General features: G+C 40.6%; 1 protein-coding gene and 1 pseudogene across 2 annotated transcripts; one reads left to right on the top strand and one right to left on the bottom strand.

The window, feature by feature from the left end:
* Nucleotides 1-429: 429 nt before the first annotated feature.
* On the bottom strand, nucleotides 430-19,194 carry LOC311496033 (multidrug and toxin extrusion protein 1-like). Its single transcript, XM_084555766.1, has 16 exons — nucleotides 18,623-19,194; nucleotides 9,609-9,710; nucleotides 9,435-9,503; nucleotides 9,153-9,301; nucleotides 8,950-8,992; nucleotides 8,723-8,767; nucleotides 8,535-8,632; nucleotides 7,539-7,636; nucleotides 7,217-7,398; nucleotides 6,060-6,168; nucleotides 5,798-5,873; nucleotides 4,444-4,513; nucleotides 4,222-4,354; nucleotides 4,040-4,134; nucleotides 3,871-3,934; nucleotides 430-3,777 (listed from the first exon to the last, which is right to left on the bottom strand). Exons 1-16 carry the CDS (start codon nucleotides 18,773-18,775, stop codon nucleotides 3,566-3,568), a joined length of 1,698 nt encoding a protein of 565 aa, XP_084411892.1. The 5' UTR covers nucleotides 18,776-19,194; the 3' UTR covers nucleotides 430-3,565.
* On the top strand, nucleotides 11,251-14,670 carry LOC311504830 (THAP domain-containing protein 6-like; annotated as a pseudogene). Its single transcript has 5 exons — nucleotides 11,251-11,390; nucleotides 11,747-11,937; nucleotides 12,085-12,198; nucleotides 12,968-13,178; nucleotides 13,260-14,670. The product of its transcript is annotated as a THAP domain-containing protein 6-like (transcript).
* Nucleotides 19,195-20,752: the final 1,558 nt, after the last annotated feature.

Raw genomic sequence — 20,752 nt, 5'->3', positions numbered from 1 at the left:
GCTACATGATCACAGTACTTTAAATGTTGAACTGGGCCCTGCAATACACTGGCGACCGGTCCAGGATGTACCCAGCCTCTTGCACGATGACAACTGGGATAGGCTCCAGCCCCCCACGATCCTTAACAGGACAAGCGGTTACAGAAGATGAATGAATGAATGAATGAATATTGAACTGAAAATAAAGCTGTTCAGTGCTGTTGTCCCAGGGCAGTGACAGAATAATCCCACCATTTACTCTTCCTTTAAATACCATGTGAATTAAGAAAATAAAACAGACATCCAAAAAATAATTTTATTTCATGGATGGATTTAAATATTTCCACATGGAGGCTGTTACGTTGCAGACACCAAAGAAAATAATCCAAGTGACAGACTTTAAACTGCTTGAAAATGCAAGTTGTAATACATAACTTGTCTGGTCATTCATACGTGACCGCCAGTGTCGTGCATCGTGCACAGGTTAATTTTCAACATTCAGGATACAAAGAATCGCACACACATTTGAACCCAAGATGACATGTGAGGAAAAGAAGTGAAATGAAATGAAACAACAGGGGTGGAGCTGAGTGGGGCACATGTCATCTTCACTCGATCGTGTCAAAGTCTACTGGTGGATAACATGCTCTGTTTTCTTTACTGTGAACTGATGAGATCTGTGCTTGTCTTGGCTCATGAACGCGCAGCACATCAGGCCTGATTTAGTCTGATAACTTACAGTCAGCGCTAAATTGGGTTTAAATGGCCCTGTTTGTCCTGGGCCCTCTTTATGGAACACTGTTCAGCCTAGCTGAAGTGTTTTATCGCAGAGCGTCTTTGCTCGTAATCTCACAAATAAATTGCCTGGTGTAATAAATGAGCAACTGGTGAATTATCAGACTCTTCTTCTCTTTGACCGTAACACTTTCTTTTCTTATTTTATACACAAGATGATCAGAGAGGCAATAAAATGGAAGACAAAAAAACTAAGAAAGAGCAGTAACAACAGTGTTTTTAATACATGTAGTGAACAGTCCACATGAACTTTTCTTGCTAAGTGTTCTGTCACAATTTGACTAAATAGAATAAAACTGAGCAGCACACACACAGAAACTAGTGTTGACATAAAGTACAAACACGAATCATATGAAAATATGAGCCTGGTAACTCGCCATTTGGATTTCATTTTGCTTCAACCAATACAGAGAAAATACCTCTGCAAGACACTGCAGACCCAATCAGAGACATTTTGCTGTAAAGAAATGACAAGAATGAGTGCGTTGGTGCGATTCTTCTGACCATCACTGTACAAAGCCCACCCAAACAAACTTTCCGCCCCCAAAAATAAGTGGGTGGGGATGTATGGGCCATGAAACATCAAGTCGTCACTCCGCCATTTGCTGGTGTTGGCCTGTCGGTGTGTGATTGTTGCTGACGCTTTTTGTTGCCACTCCTGCTGGACCCCGTCTACGTCAATATTTCGGCCGATTCTGCACATTCAATAGGTTACTGTGCAAACAGGTGAGAAAGATCACTCTGACTGGTTTATCAGCTTGGCAACCCAGTGCAAGTCAAGAGACTGACAGAGTGAAGATCAACTGATCAGCATAATTCAGGAGAGGCCAGCTCTCCACGGCAGCTTGTAGCTTTAGTCACCCAACTAAAGCCCCATTACTAGAAACTATGTGCTAGCTGCTTGTTGGCTCTGATCTTAGAGGTGTTTAACATTTTGGCCCAGATACAGGCATGGGCGTCACACCCGTGGAGGATGGGGGTGTTGCAACACCCCCACTTTTTCAACAAGCTGATTTCATCCCCCCCCCACTTTTTCCTAAGGTATTAAACCGTTTGCCCGCCCTGGCAGTGCACCAGCGTACTGAAATGGAGCGCACCTCAGTCCCCCAGACAGTTAGATTGATTGACAGCCATCCAGCCAATCACAGTCATTTGACCAAACCCACTAGTCCCGGCCGCCCGGCAAAGGACACGCTAACACGGAGCTGCCGAGCCCGACCCGTCACTCGCTGCAGCAGACAGCGAATAGAGCAGAGGTATGAAACGGTAATTTAACTAGTTAATAATGTAGAATTTTCTCTGTAAATAACGAAACTATTAAGCAAGCCAGGTGGCAAACAAAGTTAATGCAAAGTTTTGCAAGCATTATTCTTTTTGTTATGAATGCCAAAAAGAAAAGGCAGCAGAAGATTGACTTATTTTTCCACTCAAGTTGTCATGTAGGTGACAGGAGGGAAACAGAAAGCTGTCAATCCATAAATGCACTAATTCAATTTTGTAGTAGTACATATTCTTCCATTAATGTCATATAGGTGTTCATTTACGTAACTTAAAGCTATTTGTTGGAGCTTAAGACTTTCTTTTCAATGAGGAAAATCCCCTACATCAACTCAGCCCTGTTATTGCTCTCAGAAACTAGAAAAGAATAGAAATGAAGACAATGAAATGCAATAAAACTATTAAAATCTTAAATAATAAGAGGAATAAAATAATAATATAGAGTACGATAAAGGCTAGGATGAAAGATTAGTTAAAACAGATTAGAACAAGAAAATATATGTGAAATAATAAAAAGCAGATAAAAGAACGACAAAAGAAATGAATGTTTCCTCATCAAAATCAAGTTTACATAAAATATTTCAACACTTCCATGTTCAGGAATATTAACATTGAGTTCTTTATGTAGGATGAGGAAGGGAAGTCCAGGAAATGCAATATTATTTGCATATTCTGATGAAGAAAATCTAGAAAGAGACTGAAACAGGGGCCAAAGGCGGTTGCGGTGCTCATGTGCTACCCCTAGAACCCCCCCACTTTTAAATTTGCTGCTCCACCCCTGGATACAGGTGACATGAGCCAACACTTTGTTGTTGGATTGGTTTGCCATTCATTCATCTTCATTCATAGTGCTGCTCGTCAAAAGCAAGTGAACCATTTGCTTGTAATTTAGCCCTACTCTGGTTTGCTAACAAAATGTCTTTCTTTGACTCAGTATTTATTGGTACACCTGCTCTTAAATCTAACAAGAAAGAAACAAAAAGAAAAACAAACAAAAAAAAAGGTGTAAATGAAACGTTCGAAACGAAGCGTTCAAGGAAACTTTCAAGACTGACTGAAATCTCAAACCACCTCCAGAGGTGAAACATGAAAAGGTATAAATGCATGAATAGCCAAAGTTTCACTAATGCTGAAATCTGCCCACTGAGAGGGAAGTCTGATACAGTTTCTGCCCATCTGGCTGAATGAAAGACAAACCAAGCGGTGCTGATCTGATCCCTCATCAGTTCAGCCCTAGTGTGTGGGTGTGAGAGCAATGACATGTAACATGTTAGGCTGTGTATGGTAGTTTTGTAATGCTAGCTAAATACTTGAGCTCTGTCCAGCAAAGGCACATGTAAAAGTTTTTGTCTTAAGTCTTAACTGGATTTTACTCAGGTACCACACACTAGACACAGGCACTTTGTGGTTTGTTTTGTAGTGAAAAGGGAAAGTGAGACTGTTACAGACAGACTACACATAAGGCTGAGAGCTGATTCTCAGTGAGATCAAAATGACAAGCAGCCCAAAGAAATCATTGTTTTAACATCCTCACAAGAAACATTCTGGCGATAATTCCAGCAAGAAGGATGATGATCATGATCAACAGAGCCAGGCCGCGCCAAACAACCAGTTGCTTTACTGACAGGACACCTCCCACTGTGGTGGTAACGGTGAACTCTCTTTGGTCTGGACTGTGTACGTTCAAGTTTGTGTCTCCCTCTTGGTCTTGGTTTGAACTTAAATCTGGAGGTTTGAGAAGGGATTTTTTTAGCATTAACAACAAAACTTTACTCAAGACTTAAACTAGTAGAAAGTGTTTGTGCTGCTTGTTCTCACCTGTGTGCTCCAAGTCAACCATCTCCTTTTCTTCTGTGATCTGGACACCTGCTCTCATGAGGGCCTGATCAGAGACATTAAGGATACTTGCTGATCGTGTATTTAACTTTCAAATATGTATAAAGGCAAAGTAAAAATGATTTTTTATTGAAGTAATGTAGCTACCAACCTCATCTGCAGCCTTTTTCCAATTAAGTTTCCATAAAAATGTGATGAAAACGATTGCTTGTAGTCCTGCACAGATGACATGTCCTGTCCATAGTCCTATTAGAGGGGGGTATATGAATGGCTTTCCTGAAAGGCATAGTAGTGCAAAAGACATAGTAGTGCATATTAGCAGTTTAGTCTTACCTACAATCCCCATATTTGCGGCAAACATAAGGGACACGCCAATGGGGAAGCCGATGAAGTAGAAACCCACAAAATTAAACACAGCACCAAACAACTGTTTTCCTGCTCCTCTGAGAACACTTGCAGCCACGCCCTGCACATAACAAACACATGTCTGGTCACATCACTGGTTAATATGTCTAAAATGTTAATTTTGTGCATGAAATGTTAATAGTTTCTTACCGCAGTGGCATCACAAACATGCATGAAACCAACTATGAGCATGACGTCAGCAACTCTCTGGATAATGTCTCTGAAAAAGATGCAGATGTAGATATTTCTTAGTGTTCAAGACACACTGAATTATTTACATGGAATATTAGAAGACAGGAGATGTGGTGGTCAAGAGCTTAACGCGCTACAGTTTAAGAAAACTCATGCAAATGGGCAGAACACAAGTAAATGAAGCCACTTCATCAATATGACAAAAAAAATGCACTGTACACCGATCACCGAACATTCGTAGGGCTGTTACTTAGACGTGTAACACCCACCTAGACCAGACCAGGCACCCCCACCCCAGAGCAATGACACTCCTTGATGGCAGCAGCCATCCCCAGCAGGATGCAGCCTGACACACACAAAAACGCTTTAGGAACAACTCAAAAAACAGGAAGAACAGCACAAGGTGTTGACCTGGCCTCCAAATTCACTAGATCCAAAACTGATCAAGTATCTGCGGGATGATCCACAGAGGCCCCTCCCCTCAACCCATAGGACCCAAACAACACTAACAACATCCTGTTGCCACAGGACAACCTCAGAAGGTCCACGTCCACTGTCTGATAAGTCACAACTGTTTTGGAGGTACAAGTGAGACCTACACAATATTAGGAAGGTGGTTATAATGTTATGCCTGATCGGTGTAAACATTCACAAAACCAGCAAAAATTCCCAACACCAAATAATACAGAAATGTGCGACAAAAAGAGCAAATGACAACAGAAATGTTTCCAGGAACCTTTAAGTGATGAACCTGCTGGGATACACTTGATGTTTGCTACTCGTGGTGTTGGAAATAAATTTTTTGTTGGTTTTTCACATTTATTCAGAGCCTTTTCATCACTTTTTGTTGTCATATTGGTGAAGACGTTTTCTTCATTCGCTTGTGTTTTGTCTGCTTGCATGTGTTTTCTCCAGCTCTAGTACACTGAGCTCTCCCAGCTTCCATAGAAAAGGATTATTCAGTTTCTTAGTGACGTAGCTGCATCATAAATGATCTCCAGTCAAATGATGCATTATATAAACAGGTTAGAGTGCTGAAAGTATTCTCAGCTTACTTATTCAGTAAGATGATAATGTCAAACAGTGCCTGTCTGCTGCGCAGCCTCACCGACAACTGACCTGTTAAACATAACTGAGGCTCAATAAATGGTCACACTTCAGTGTTTGTGAGTCAGCATAAAAATGAAGGTCTCAGTCAGTTTATAACAACTTTAATAGAAATATGAAACAAACTCTGTCACACCACACTAACTACAATTAAAGACCCATAAAATGAGTACGGGCTTCAGTTGCTGTCAGGGTGTATACTCACCGCTCTGAGGTGAAAATGTATCCAATGACGTTTCTGGCAATGCTGAAACTAGCTCCGACAAAACAGGCAATTGTGACTGTGTTAGGCAAGCAAAAAACACACAGAAAAATAGTAATGGTCAATAAATGATAAAAGGTAACAGAAAATAATTTACGTGTCCATGAAAAACAACTGCTGTGATTCGTGTAAAATATAACACGAATCACAGCTATTTTCTGTAGCTGTACTTCAAGTAGCATGTACTGTGTGCACTGGTCCTTACATGCACAGATGATGGGGACTTTGCAAGATAGCTTGGCCTGCTCCACGTTTCCTGCACCAAGAGCGTTACCCACTCTTACACCGGCTGCAACAGAGAGTCCTTGTGGGAACTGTAAAAGAGGAGTACGTCTGTAAAAGCTCTCAGTCGTCCAGGTCATAAAATACCCATAAAAGCTGAAAACAAGAGCAACTATCTAATATACTAACACCTTTTGATATTACAATCCAAGCCTAACAATATTTAACCAATGAAATTTATGAATATGAGTAGGCTGTGTGTAATTTTGTTTAAGTATCTCCACAATAATGACCAATATCTTTATTTATCATCCAAACTGAGCTCAGCTCTCAAGAGGTGGCTACAGATGGATGTTAATACCAGGTCTGGACAGGGGTGAATGTTATAGATTATTTCTGTGTCAGTACATTACTTTAGAGCTCTAAGACATGTCTGTTGCATTGGTACTGTAAATACAAAGCCAGAACCAGCAGCGTGTTAGCTTAGCGCAGCTTAGCAACGCTGAAAACAAACAGAAACAGCTGAGCCGAGCTATGCCTCTACATCTGATTGGTTTAATTAGTACTATAGACTACACGTTTAAGAGTCCGTACTGTATGTCTGTGACAGATTAATAACAAGCTAATCATCAGAAGCGCACTGTAGCCATCCAGGATTAAAGGGTAGAGGTGCTCAGATACAACTGCAACTGGCAGACAAAAGAGGCAAATATAAAACAGTGAGTTCAGCTCAAGAGATGGAAAACCTATTCTTCGGTTTTTCTGCGTTATTGCATTATGAAGTTTTTCATTTGCTTAAGTGATAAATGAGTATGGGACGCACGAAATCTTTTTCTTTTTTCTTTTTGGCTAATATGCCAGGAAAGCAATTTTTATTCAGATGAGCAGGAGCCTCATTATCCTGGTGGCATGTTAAATATGACCAAAGCACATCCACAGAGTACTGATGTAGCAGATTAACTCCTGAGTTATTCAGGGTTAAAGGCTATTTCTTAGGGGCCCTATGAGATATTTATTTTAAAAGCATTGCTACACATCTCAGATGTGATAAAAGTTGCTTTTAGTAACCACTTCATGGAACACACTGAGAACACAACATCGTCATCTCAGACTTATTATGTAGCGGTGAAGAGGACTTACCATGTAAGCCACAATGCTCAGCTGGTATGCGATGGACTGAGCCCCCAGCTCCACCTCACTGATCGCACCAGCCAGGAATCCTCCTATCTCAAATATCCACCATGACAGACAAATCATGAGCATGCTGGGGATGGCCAGCTTGATGAAGAGACCCCACTCCTGCAGACAGTCTAGTGACCAGCCTGTGGATCACAGGTTGTAAAGAGGACGTAAAGGAATTAACATGCTGTAGCAGATGATAAATCAGATTGTTATGATTAGAAAGTTACAGTAGTAGAGTTCAATATGAAGAAAAAAGGAAACTCTTGAGAAGAGGACTGACCTCCCCAGGTGGCTCTGTGCAGACCCCTCCACCAGATGTACACATAGAGGAACAAAGCCAGTAAATACTGTGAGATGGCATTAGCTGCAGCAGATCCACTTCATGAGTAGGAATTAGAAGCAAAAATAGAGGTAGAAGGGCGTGTTATTGAGAAATACCCAGGCTTTGCTGATATAACAGTGACATTTAAAAGTATGCCACAGATTTGTGGATATTCATTGTAATGTTTGTCTGTTTGTGATTATGTAGAGTCTGTGTACTTAAAAAAATACTACGGTGTATTATATTAACCCCCAGTGCATCATAGAGACATCAATGGCAAATACCATGAGACTAAAATAAACGTGAAATTTAACTTTCGTATTAAACATTTGCTACATGAAGATAGGTGAGACTGGAAGAAAAAAAACTTCAACACACAAGTGACAGCTAAACACAAGAAGGACAAAAGACTCACATGTAAAGCTTTAATTATATATAACTGTGTATTTTGAGTTATGTATAAAACACATTAATGTGGCTTACCAGTAAAAAGTGTATATTTAGCATTCTAATGTTCATTATCAAAGGTCAAGACTCCTGCAGCGCTTATAGTAAATGGAACAACGTTATTAGACACACTGGTTTTGTCTTGTTGTCTTCAGTTCTCCTTTGGGAACTGATTAAGCGCCGACAAAGATCCGTCGGGCCAGTTAAATCATTTGGGCAGGGTTTATGTGGTGATGGACAGAATAGTAACAGCGATGTAGTCCAAGCTGAAGAATTTATCTTTGGCAGATGATAACCTTTTTTCCTAAGTACCCAAGCATGAACGCAAGAGTGGAAGAAGTAAGATTTTCACATTTTGGTGAGGCTAGACATTAGATTTAAATTGGCTTTGGATTATCCAGTATTAGCATAGCTGTAACATTTATTTTTATCCTGTAGACAAATAATTATTGTAGCAGAACAAATAAAAATCACCAGTCTTGCTTTTGGGATAATATAAAAACTCACGCAACACCCATCTCCAGAGGATAGAGGAAGATGTAGTTGATGATTGCGTTGAGCACATTTCCGATTGTTCCAGTTGTAACCTGAGGCCACATAATTCCCTGTAACCAAGAGCAGAACTTAGTGTGGATTTAAATTAATATTACTATTATTACATTTGACATCTGTAACCCTGTGCTAAGAGACTGTACCTGGTTTTGTAGATACTTTCCTTGAAGCTGGTATATAAAAGTTGCCTGAAAATAGAAAACAGATATTTGAGCATTAACCAATGAAATATTTTTATCCTCTAACTCTTTTATCCATGTTTCCTGTATATTTACTGTGATAGCATTGCATTTGATAATTTTCATCCACCATTAACTGATCTTATGTCTTTAGTGACACACAGGAGAAAAAAACAGTGCATCAAACTCACGGGGAGAGCGGGCATGAAGATCTTCACATACAGCTGGGCGAGACTTCATGGAAGTAACACAGACAATTTGTTTGTGCATTTATTATGGATTAGTCATATATGAAGTTGCCACCAAATAGTCGAGGACTCTGGTAGTTAAAGATGAGGCTAACATAAACTCATTAAGAAAAGAATCTGATAAATCTGTGAGCTGTTAAACTGACCTGGCAACCTCTGGGCTCTGTTTGAAGGCAAGTAGGATGGATTCAGTGTTGATGAAGACGGCCCAGCAGGGGAAACAGGCCAGCAGCAGAATCAGAATCGCCCTCTGGAGAATCACCCCAACACGCTTCAAGTTTCCGCTCCCATACGTCTGCACGACACAAGTAATTCAGCAGAGAAGAGGAGTCGCTGATCACACCACTAAACAAACCTTAAGAATACACACCTGAACAAAACGCTTATTGTTCAGCTGTTTAAAGAACAAACTTTGTTGAGGACACTACCTGGGATATGAGGGTATCACATGCGGCCGACAAACCGGTGCCAATGGAAATACCAGTGATGGTAACCACCTGCAAATGAAAGAGCATCATTCAATCAACCCATACAAAAAAAAATAAGTAAATACAAGACCGTAACAGGAACAGACAAAGGCAGGATTCATCAAGTCTCCTCACCGCAGTTGCAAGTGATACTCCTGCTAGTTCAGTTTTCCCCAGGTGACCACAGAACACCATGCTGATGATACTGATCATGAAAACCATGAGCTGAGAAATGACCTGGGAGAACAAGAGCAAACAAAATACCTTCCTGAAATGATACAAAGATCTTTCGAAAACAAGATGCCAAAGAAACTGAGGATGACTATACAGCATGTGAACCCTTGATGTGAAGACCTCTAACCTTGATTCCTTCTTCTTCACTTTGCTTCAAACACAGACTGAAATACAGACCGTGTAACATCATTTAGTTGTTGTGGTAACGAAATCCACCACAAACTTTCCATCTGATTATGTTGAATTTTCATCTGCATATGCAAGAAATACCCCACCAATCATCGAGTCAGAAAACAGGCACTGGTTTTGTGTAACTTAAGAGGTGTTACTAATTATTAAGATAAGATAATCCTTTAATTTATTCCACAGTGGGATCTTACAACAAAACGGCTCAGATTGGTTACAGGAGTATCCAATTACACAAAGAGGTATTTTTTCCCCTGTATCAATCGAAACACTCCCCATAATTAAATCCAGACTCATATTCTGATTAGAAGTCAGTTTGACTACACCAGGCTAGTCTTGGTCAAGCTTTGATGGCAGGACATCACATCAGTTCATCATATTCAATAGCTGAGAGAAGCACAAGCACAGCCACAGACTTGTTTTAAGGTTGTATCAATTTATGTCATAAAAGTAATTTGAATGAAGTTTGCTGAATGAAGAAATGGCACTTTATAGCTTCTAACTCTAATTGTGATTACATAAAAACAACAACAACAAAAATATAGGAGGCATTCACTTTGTCTTTAATACACTGTTAAAAAAAAACTGCCTATGGAAATGGGAGAAAATACACATAATCGCTCCCATTTCCATTCCAGTTTTTTGGGGTTTTGTGGCGTCAATTTAAAGCACATATCAGATGTGTAATTATAATTTTAGTTTTTTAAATTGATAAAAAAAAAAAATAATTATCACACGGTACATTATTACAGATTCCATTAACAGAATAGATTTAAAAAAAATCTTTTATTTGGAGTGTGAAGCTCATAAATATGAGTTTCGCTCATTTCTTTCCCCCAACAGTAAATAGTTAATTCGGCGTACTTTATTTTCCGAAAATCTAAACAAATATACGCAAAACGGGGATGAATCTGTGTGCCCGAAGTTCAACTCTCCGTATCCATGGAAACATTATACTTCCTGTTTCGTACAGGAAACCTGACTTCATTAAACCATTGACTGTATATGGCAAACAGAAAAAGGGGCGCTTCATTCTTACCACTAGGGTTGGGTGGTATGATGGTATTATACAGTGTGACGGTATAAAAGTGTCTACCGGTAGAGGTTTTGCAATACCGTTTATACCGGAGAAAGAGCAGATGTCTGCGGCATCTCTCTAAGTCACTGTAATTACACCGCCTCGACACACGGAGCACTGCAGGCATTGCAGCAGACTGCTTGGCGTGGTTGCATGAGCACGACGAAGAAGAAATGCTTTACCTGAGTGATAACAATCATAGATATACATATATATCTATGATAACAATCATAGATATAACAAAGAGTAGACGCCGCATTGGCTGCTGGGGCACGAGAAATGCATCTTGAACCGGTCATCCTACCCACGCGTAAACCTAGCAACCACCAAAGCAACAACATGCCTGAGCACTGTGCAGCCTATTTCTGTAAAAATCCGCGGACTATTTATAACAGGGCTCGGGGGATTACTTTTCACAAGTAAGATTGAACATTATTATTGGTTGTACTTTGTGAATAGAATATTACTGTACTGCATTTATGTCCACCAGCGAAATCAGACAACAGAACATCTGACTGTAGAATAGTTTGCTAACAAGCTAACTCACAATTTCAGCAGCTTTGGTTCATTATCAACATCAAAATAGGAGTTTTGTTGAAGAAAGGTTCTAAGATATTTGAAGGAAGAAAACAGGATTCATCCTGTTTTCTTTTCTATTTACTTCAGTAAATAGGAATAGGAAATATGAAGATAGGAAATAGAAAAATAGGAAGAAGAATAAGCTTGACCTCCTTTGTAAAATGTATCTCCCAAATCTCCCGTTTTCATTTTGAAGGTTTCCCAGAGACAGAGGTTTTAGGAAGAAGTGGGAAGTGGCTGTGAGGCGGGAAGGATTCACTGCAAGTGAATCATCTGTGCTTTGCAGCGAGCATTTTAAGCAGGGCAATCGATAGGACAGGTCAGATTGTCCGACTCAGAGATGGTGTTATTGCATCCATCTTCAGCTTCCCGGTACATCTCCAAAGAGTAGGTGTATCATCATAAGGCTGTTAGCATTCATAAATGTAAATATTCTATTATCAATCACAGGGCAGGGTGAGATACTTGTCTATATACTTGCATACCTTGTATACTATATATATATTTCTTTTCAAGTATGCTTCTTCATTTTAGCCGGAAAAGGGCAGGACTACATCTACCTCCAGCAGAGCTGAAGAGAGCCTGTCTGTGGCCTTTCAGGAGGCCCCAAAACCTGAAACCTCACACCCACAACGTCAGCCTATTGGTGTGAGTATTTCTGTTTTAAACATCATATCATAATGGTCATGGACATATTAAAATCTCACTTATTTGCTGCCACTCATATTTAACATACTCACAAATAAACCCATATACACACAATTGAAGACATGTTGAACATGCATTCCTGGCACATATACACACACACAGTGCTGGCAGTGGCTTTGACAGGTGATGAGTATAAGAAAGAATGTGGGTCATACTCTAGTGGTGTCAAATTGACCTTTGGCTAAGCCCCGCCCCCCTTAGTTACTGTTGCTACGTCCGACATTCTCTTCTGGGCTGTGGTTTTCTGGTTATCTATAAGGCTCTGGTATCAATATCAAGGAGCAACACTGTTCATGCAAAGCTGGGTACGTCTCTATTCACTTCTATAATCGTTATTACGAAGCAAACGGACTAACGTTACGCACGTATAACGTTGTATTTCTTCAGCGTGTGCTAGCGTATCAACAACTATGGAACTTAAGCTGTAACGGTGATGTTTTGGTTAGCTCCACAGGGTTTTGCGCGCACATCATTGGGCTTATCCATACCCTGGATGCTGGATATATACCGACAGTATAGCCTGCCGAGACCGAAAATATGAGACGCCTGCGTTAAAGTCAATGGAGCGCTGTGAAAAAGTGTCGGACCCCTGTGGGAGCTCTCTTGGCTGTGATTGGTCAATCTACATTCTAGGGCGGGGCTTAGCCAAAGGTCAATTGATGTGTGTGAAGTGAGACAGTCAAACCATGTTCATCCCTCTTTCTACTAGGATCATGGCTATGCCTTGCCTGCTTCTCCTACCTCTCTTAAGGCCAGACTTAATGAAGCCTTAGCAAGAGTGGAAAGTCTGGAGCGAGAGAAGAAGAATGCCATGGCCAGAGAAAAGAGGGCAAAGACCACAGTGAAGAGTCTTTTGGGAGATTTGAGGGAAAATAACCTTATTAATGAAGAGCTCAAAGAAAGGCTTGAATTCTACTCAGGTAAGACGAAATTAGCACTTTGAAATTCATCTACATCTTATTCTTACACTCTTTATTAAACTCCTTAGTTGTTATCTGAAGGAGACTTATTAATTTTTGCTCATAAAATTTCAGATCTTCAGATAGACTTCATGGCAAAGCAGGGCCATGAGTACACAAAGGCCTACAGAGAGTTTGCCCTCACACTCCATCTACATGGTCCAAAGGCATACAAATACCTGAGAGAGACTCGACATTTTCCCCTCCCACATCCACATACATTACAAAGGTAGTCTTAATATTGTCCGATTGAATTTTTGGAAATTACTGATGCAAATACATTAAATAGCTACTTTTTTTTTTTTTTTTTTTTTTACAGGTGGCTGTGTTCAGTGGATGACAAGCCAGGCTTGAATAAAATGATGCTGGACATGCTGGAGAGGAGATGCCAGGAAGACCAGGCTAAATATGGATGCGTTGCACTCATGTTGGATGCCATGGCCATCAGAAAACACGTGCAATATAATCCACATACCCAGTCAATGTCTGGTTTTGTTGACCTGGGTGATGAAAACAGCGAGAATGATGTTGCTACTGAGGCTCTTGTGTTCATGGTGGTTGGAATACAAGGACATTGGAAGGCTCCCATTGCATACTACCTGATGAATTCTCTGTCACCAGAAACACAAAGGGTCCTTCTCAGTCATGCTTTGGAGGAGCTGCATGTACGGGGCATTCGGGTGGTATGTGTAACAATGGATGGGCATGCCTCCAACGTCAGAATGTGCAATCAACTTGGGTGTGAGCTGAAGGGAAACCCACAAGAGCCACTTAAAACCAGTTTCCCCCATCCAGTGACTGGTGAGAAAGTATTTGTAATGATGGACGCATGCCACATGCTGAAATTGGCACGTAATATGTTGCAGGTAAATGATCGTTGTAGACCTATTTGTACAAGTTATGTCTCTGCTGCTAAAAGTTATATCTAAATATTGTTGTCTGTTCATTTGCACAGTTATGGTTGGACGTGATGATCAAAATTTTGCTGTTTGTACTTGTTTTAACAGTGACTGATTCTTACTCTGCAGGCGTACAGTCCAATTGCAACGACCACCGGACAGATCAATTGGAGGTACATGATGTGCAAAAAAAAGATGGACTGCATGCTGCCAATAAAATTACAGACAAACATGTCTACTTTGAGAACCACAAGATGAGGGTGTCCCTGGCTGCGCGAACACTGAGTCGCTCCGTGTCAGTAGCTCTCCGCACAATGAGGGATCTTGGGTACTCTCAGTTTAAAAACTGTGAGGCAACGGCAGAATTCATTGAGGTAATACAATTAGTGATTATAGAACCAAGTACATGTTTTTTTTATAATAATTCATCAAAATTTGATTTGAGCATCAGGAACAATTTGTTGATAATTCGACTCTCTAAATTCAACATGCAAATATTGTCATAAACCGTGATATTGCATATTCTTCATAAATACAAAAGTTTGTACATAATCTTATACATACCTTCACAAATTTTAGAGTGGTAATGCTCTGTGTGAAATTTGCTGTAGTACAAAGCAGGACTATGGAGAGAAGGAAGTCAAGCAAATACTAATACTTGCATGTTTACACATTGAACATACAGTAATAAGTACTCTGTTCTCTGGATATTTTAAATAGATGAGTATTGATTTCAACTATCTGATACCTAATGAAACTCTGTAATGATAGCGATTTAGATGCCGATATTTCTTTATAGATGATTGACAGGCTGTTCGATACCATGAATGGACGCAATCCTCGTGCCAAAGGATTCAAAGCTCCCTGGGGTGCTTTGAATTGGATGGAGAGGAAAGCATTTTTGTCAAGAGCCAGGGAGTACTTGCTCACTTTGGTGACAAAAGATGGAACACCTCTTCATCAATCGAAGAGGTCTTTTAAAATAGTGCTTGTTATTCGTGCATTAAAAGTTCATGACATGAGTTCAACGCTGTTCTCTTATGCATCGAGTTCCTAAGATGCTCCGTTTTCTGCATCAGGTTCATATGATGCTACTGTTACAATATTTTTTCCTTTAGTTTTGTCTCTGTTCAAATTGTTTTGTATTCAGTCCCACACAAGTGTCATAACAGTAAGTATGCTAAGATGGTGCTCTTTTATTTCATTTTTTTTCAGTGTTCAGTTTTGTTTGTCGGAATTGTCTTGTATTCAGTGTGTTTCAGGTCCCAGATGCTTCTATGGTATGTATTACACCACAGCAGGTGTCGGAAGGATGGTATGTACGTTGATATTATGTTCTCTTGTTTCAATGTTTTTCAATCTGCAGTTTTGTTTCTATTTGAATTATCCTGTATTCAGTGTGTTTCAGGTCCTAGATGTTTCTAAATGGTATTACACAACATCAAGTACATGTAGGTGTCAAAATGGTATGTATTGCATGTGTTCTTGTTCTCAAGTTCTCCCAGTTCTGCAATTTCATTGTTCCTAGTTAGCTAGGTGTCCTACAAATATACTGTATAAGTTAAACAAGAAACTGATCCCATTCCTAAAAACATGGATGCAAACTAATTATCTATCCGCCCTGGTAGCTGTTTACCATTTTTATTCTCTGTGAGTTTGCACCCCTGTGGCACTCGAGAATTGGTGTTTACACATTAATTATGGAAGTGATGGAAAATTCACTTTACTGCTTTGAATGAACAAAATTATATGGTGCTTTCTTGAGGTGTCTTGTTTTGCCATGATCAGAGTAATAAAACTTTTTTCTTTTGCAGGTACTTGTCTGTCATCGGATTTGTCATTAACATCGACACGTTGATGCTGATGATTCCTGAACTGCTCCAAGTTCAGCAGCATGTCCTCACCTACAGGTTCAGCCAGGATCACTTGGAGCTCCTATTTCTCCTATTGTTCTTTTAATTACAATAAATTCTGAAAATATACTTAATGAATATCTTTGTGTGTTATGTCTTGTGAGTAATGTATGTATTGTGTGCCTGTTTTCCATACAAGGTGGCTGGAATAACAATCCATCTGCACGCCAGTTCCAGGCCATCTTCCGCCGTCTGATGGTTCGGTGTGGTGTCAGGCACACCGAACCATCAGACGGCGGAAGATGGCCTGGAAGACAGGCAATGTGGCAGCCCAAGATGACACTGTGTCCTTGTCTGCAGTAGAGATGTCGTCTGCTGAAACTGCTGAAGAGCACCCATCTCCATTTGCTAACATTTCAGCTGTTGTGTGTGACCACAGCTATCTTCCCACTCGGTTTGGAGGTCTGGTGGAAAACGCTCTGGTCTACATAGCAGGATTTGTAGTCCGGCAGATTCTGCGAAAGCTGTCCTGTGATGTGTGCTGTGCGAGCTTGGTCAGAGATGCTGTACCATCATCATTTGATGAGAGCTACCACCTTCTAGCCCTGAAAAACAACGGTGGCCTTGTGATTCCATCACAAGGCACAGTGAAGGTGCTGAGAGCTGCAGAGAGGGTGATTCGCCGAGCTTCAACAAAGCAAGCTCCAAAGCTGTCGTCAGTCACGCACATCGTCCAGGAGGAGATTGGAACGGAGGATGTTTTTCTGCTTGGGGAACACATTGAGGAGACACAGTTTGGCATCAACAACCATCATTCCAGCTTGTTGTCATTGGTTGTGTCTGTGTTTCTTAAGATAAGGCTGTGTTTAAGTCTGGTTAAGGCTCAGAGTTGAGCAGGCAGACGGCATGTGGATAGAAACTGTTCTACAGCCTTTCAGTCTTTGTCGTCAGGCATCGGAAACGCCGACCTGATGGCAGTAGAGAGAAAACTGGATTCTCCCCACCATCAGCACGAGTTTAAGATATGGTGCTGTCCATTTCCTGCTTTCTCTGCATCCTCTTCAGTCTGCCACCATCTCTACCTGGAGAGAGATGTAACCATATTTTGATGGTCCAGTCTATTTCCTGGTCTGTGGCCCCAGACGTTAGTCAGTTACGGCAACAGCAGCTGAAACATACACACAAAGCAGAAATGATTGGAAATTAACATTATTTTTTTTATCATTAGGTAATATGGCTACAGTAATTCTATTAAAACTGATCCTGATGACAATATTCTGGCGTCAGGTAAGTGTTTTCCCTACATCTGCTTGGTTTAATTTATGTACAAAACAAGGACTTTGTTACACAAACTGTGAGTAGTCAGTATCAGTATGTAATCAATAAAAATAACTCTTTAAGATTCTTAAAAATAGAGTCTGTAGGTTTGTAAACACAACATTCAAATGGACCCGTTTTATGGTTGTTTACAAACAATAGTTTCAGTCTAAGTTCCTAAACCTCAAACTTCACACCAGTCCCCTAGAACTGAAGAATCTACTCGGATGAGTTGTGAAGCGTCTTCTCAAAAAAATAAAATAAAAAATACATAAATAAAACTCTACAAGTCCCCAGTTGCCTTTATAAACGCTATTTTTGCATTGAAGCACGATATCTGCAATTGCCAGGCCAGCGGAAAAAAAACGCCAACAGTCAGCTAGCAGAAGCTATGGCAGTAGCCCTGTTTAACTAGTCGGAAAAAACGTGGAAAAAGAAAACGACCTCTTCAGCAAAACATCTGCTGTGTTAAGTTCGTCTATATCATTTATTCAAAACGAACAGGGAAGTTTAACAGCAACACAGTGCAGTCCATCATTTCCTGAGCCGCATTTGAGGCTAACGGTAATCGTTAGCTAACGCTAACCACGCGTTAGCCACATAGCTAACCGTTAGCCACATAGCTAACCGTTAGCCACATAGCTAATCGTTAGCCACATAGCTAAACGTTAGCCACATAGCTAACCGTTAGCGCCCCTTGTTAACATTCAGGCTAGCGCATTGTCTCAAAAACAAATGTTATCGTAAACATAAAACTGATGCATTCCACTCACCACGTCTTTGTTGTCCATCTCACCGGAGTGCACGAGCAGCCATCAGCTCTCTGGCCACAGTGACGTCGGTCGCGTCAGTCACCTGGACCGTTTAAAAAAGTGGATAGCTGGCTGACCGTTGAAAGTCCGCTGTTGCAAGATTTAACTTTAAAATTTCAGATCAACTGATATCTGTCCTGTTTCGACAAGAACGATATTGTTAAGGGTGATAGTTGATTTTGAATTGACATCGATAATATATCATAAGAATATTTTATTTATTTATTTTTATTAAATCTGTGATGTTAAACAACAACTCACTCAAAAATATCGAAAAATAACTTTAAGTGTGGCATGAGCCCGGCCTCACATAAGTGGCCCAGAAGTCTAAACTGATATGTGGGCCGAATTCGGCACTCCACAAGTGGCCCACATCTGTCTGCCGGAGTCAAGACAGTGCCGCCTTTGCCGCATCTGGGCCATGTCCGGTTCACATGCCGTATGCCAGTGCCGAGTGAACGCCACCTGTGCCGGCTTCAAGCCCACATGTCTCTGCTATGTGGGTACCGCCCAACCCTACTTACCACTGGTCCTGCCAGTTTAATAAGTTGCACGAGCTCATTCCGGTATTGTGGCGGAATGAAGCTGCAGTTGTTCTTCAGACAAGAGTTTTCCCCGGAGCTATGAACGGGAGCAGCTCCAGTCAAGTCCCCGTTAGGATACGTTGGACTCTCCATCTCCAAAAAACGCTTTAAGCCGACCTTCAGTGTCTTTAAAATCCCCTCACCGCCTCAACACCCCTTGACAACAAACGTCCTTCTGCCTTGACAGGAAACGTCAGGTGCAGTTTTTGTTTATGTGGCTCGTTGCTGTCCGTGGACATGTCCACGCGCTTCCGCTAAAACGGAACGTATGCTGCTCGGACGTCAGTAATCAGGAAGTAAATAAAATCCGCTACATGTTATTATAACGGTCTCCAATATCGACACCGTGTGCTGATGTGAGGTAGTGTGACGGTGGACGGGACGGTGAGCAGGTTTTCAACGGCACGTGCTCCTGCCGCTGTTCTTCTTCTTCTTCTGTAATGTTTATTGGCAGTTTGCATGTGCACTACCGCCATCTTCCGGGCTGAGGAGTGACCCAATGGGATGCTATTTTATACCCAGTTTTAACAAATAAAGGAAAAAAAATAATAAAAAAAATAAATAAATAAATTTAAATTCTACTTGCTAGTTGGGTTTCTTTAAGGAAAGCTATAACAGCCCTAACTGTGGACTGTGTGCAGGCTGTACTCAATAAGTTTCCCATTGTTAAGTCTTTCTTTACCACTCTCTTCATCTTTTCCCTCTCTCTGGAATATTGTGTGCAGTCTAGAAGTATGTGTTTTACGTTTTCTATTTCTCCACAGTGTGTGCATACTCCAGTCTGGTGTTTCCCTATAATACTGCCGCTGTTCCTTTTACTGCGGCGACGTCACGCTCCCGGACTGAATCACGAGATCCGGATGGACTGTGACCGTGACTAGACAACAGACACACTAGACAAAACATTAGGCACACTCCATATTAGAATGAATTCTAATATAACACCCCTGCACTAAATATTATCTTGATGTAGATATGGTATTCAGCATTAGTTTAAAGTAACAGAGAGAGCTGTGGATTCAACTGTGTATTCATTTGGAGGCTGAAGTTTATTGAACTGTACTGTCATGTACTGACATATGTTCCTATGTTTTTGACAACCCTTGTGCAGTCTGTGGACTAGGCTAAATAACAGAAACACTTTAGTGTTGAATTCAATCCGGGTTAACAGCACCACAAACTACATCCTCCAGGATGCAAGACTGTTATGTTACAATGCATTTGTTTTCACTAGTGTGCCTAATGTTTTGGCAAGTGAGTGTATTTTCACCCAGCATGTGTGTGTATGCTGACAAATGACTTAATGTCCTTTGGCCACTTTCTTTGAATTTGTTTCTTTCAGTTTCTAAAAGAACATTTGAGCATTGATCATCTTCTGCATGTCATAACGTCTCTCTCCTTTTTCTCTGCCGAGACGCGTCTTCATATTTCTAGAAGAACATACAGCTAGTTAGCTGCGTTAGAAGCACCTTGTGTGTTCATGTCAACAAAGGGGGATTTAGTGCAATACTTTTATATAAAAATGCATTTGTTTTCACTAGTGTACCTAATGAACTGGCCAGTGAGTGTATAACAACTCCAGCAGACACTGAAAATATGAGACAAGGATAGTAAATGTTTGCTCTTATAACTAGATGATGTGGCAGAAGCCCACTTTCACCAAAACCATTTTTTTAAAAAAAATATTATTATTTAATGTGATCTGTGTGCTAGCCACACAACAGAAAATGAATTCAGTACAATCCAATAGCATCACGGACTAGGTCCTTTAAATGTCTGTTCTGTTTTCAGTAATAACATGAAACAAGAAAAGAAAAAAAGGACTTGTAGAGTTTGTTCAAATCTTTTCCTCCGAGTGTCTTCTTCAGTTCTAAAAGACAGGTGAGAAGGTTAGGTTTTTATTAGGAACATCTGTGGGTGGTGCCCACCTGAAACTCACATAACTAGATGGTAAAAGACTCCCCACCAGTCTTTTAGAACTGAAGAAACCACTTGGATGAGTGGTGAAATGTCTTCAAGAAACCAAACAGGTCCAGTGGCTTGTGTTATGTGCAAAAAAAATGAAAAGAT

Source organism: Chelon labrosus (genome assembly GCF_963514085.1).
Source record: "Chelon labrosus genome assembly, chromosome: 2".
Classification (NCBI taxonomy): domain Eukaryota; kingdom Metazoa; phylum Chordata; class Actinopteri; order Mugiliformes; family Mugilidae; genus Chelon; species Chelon labrosus.
This window is presented reverse-complemented; position numbering and strand designations above follow the sequence as displayed.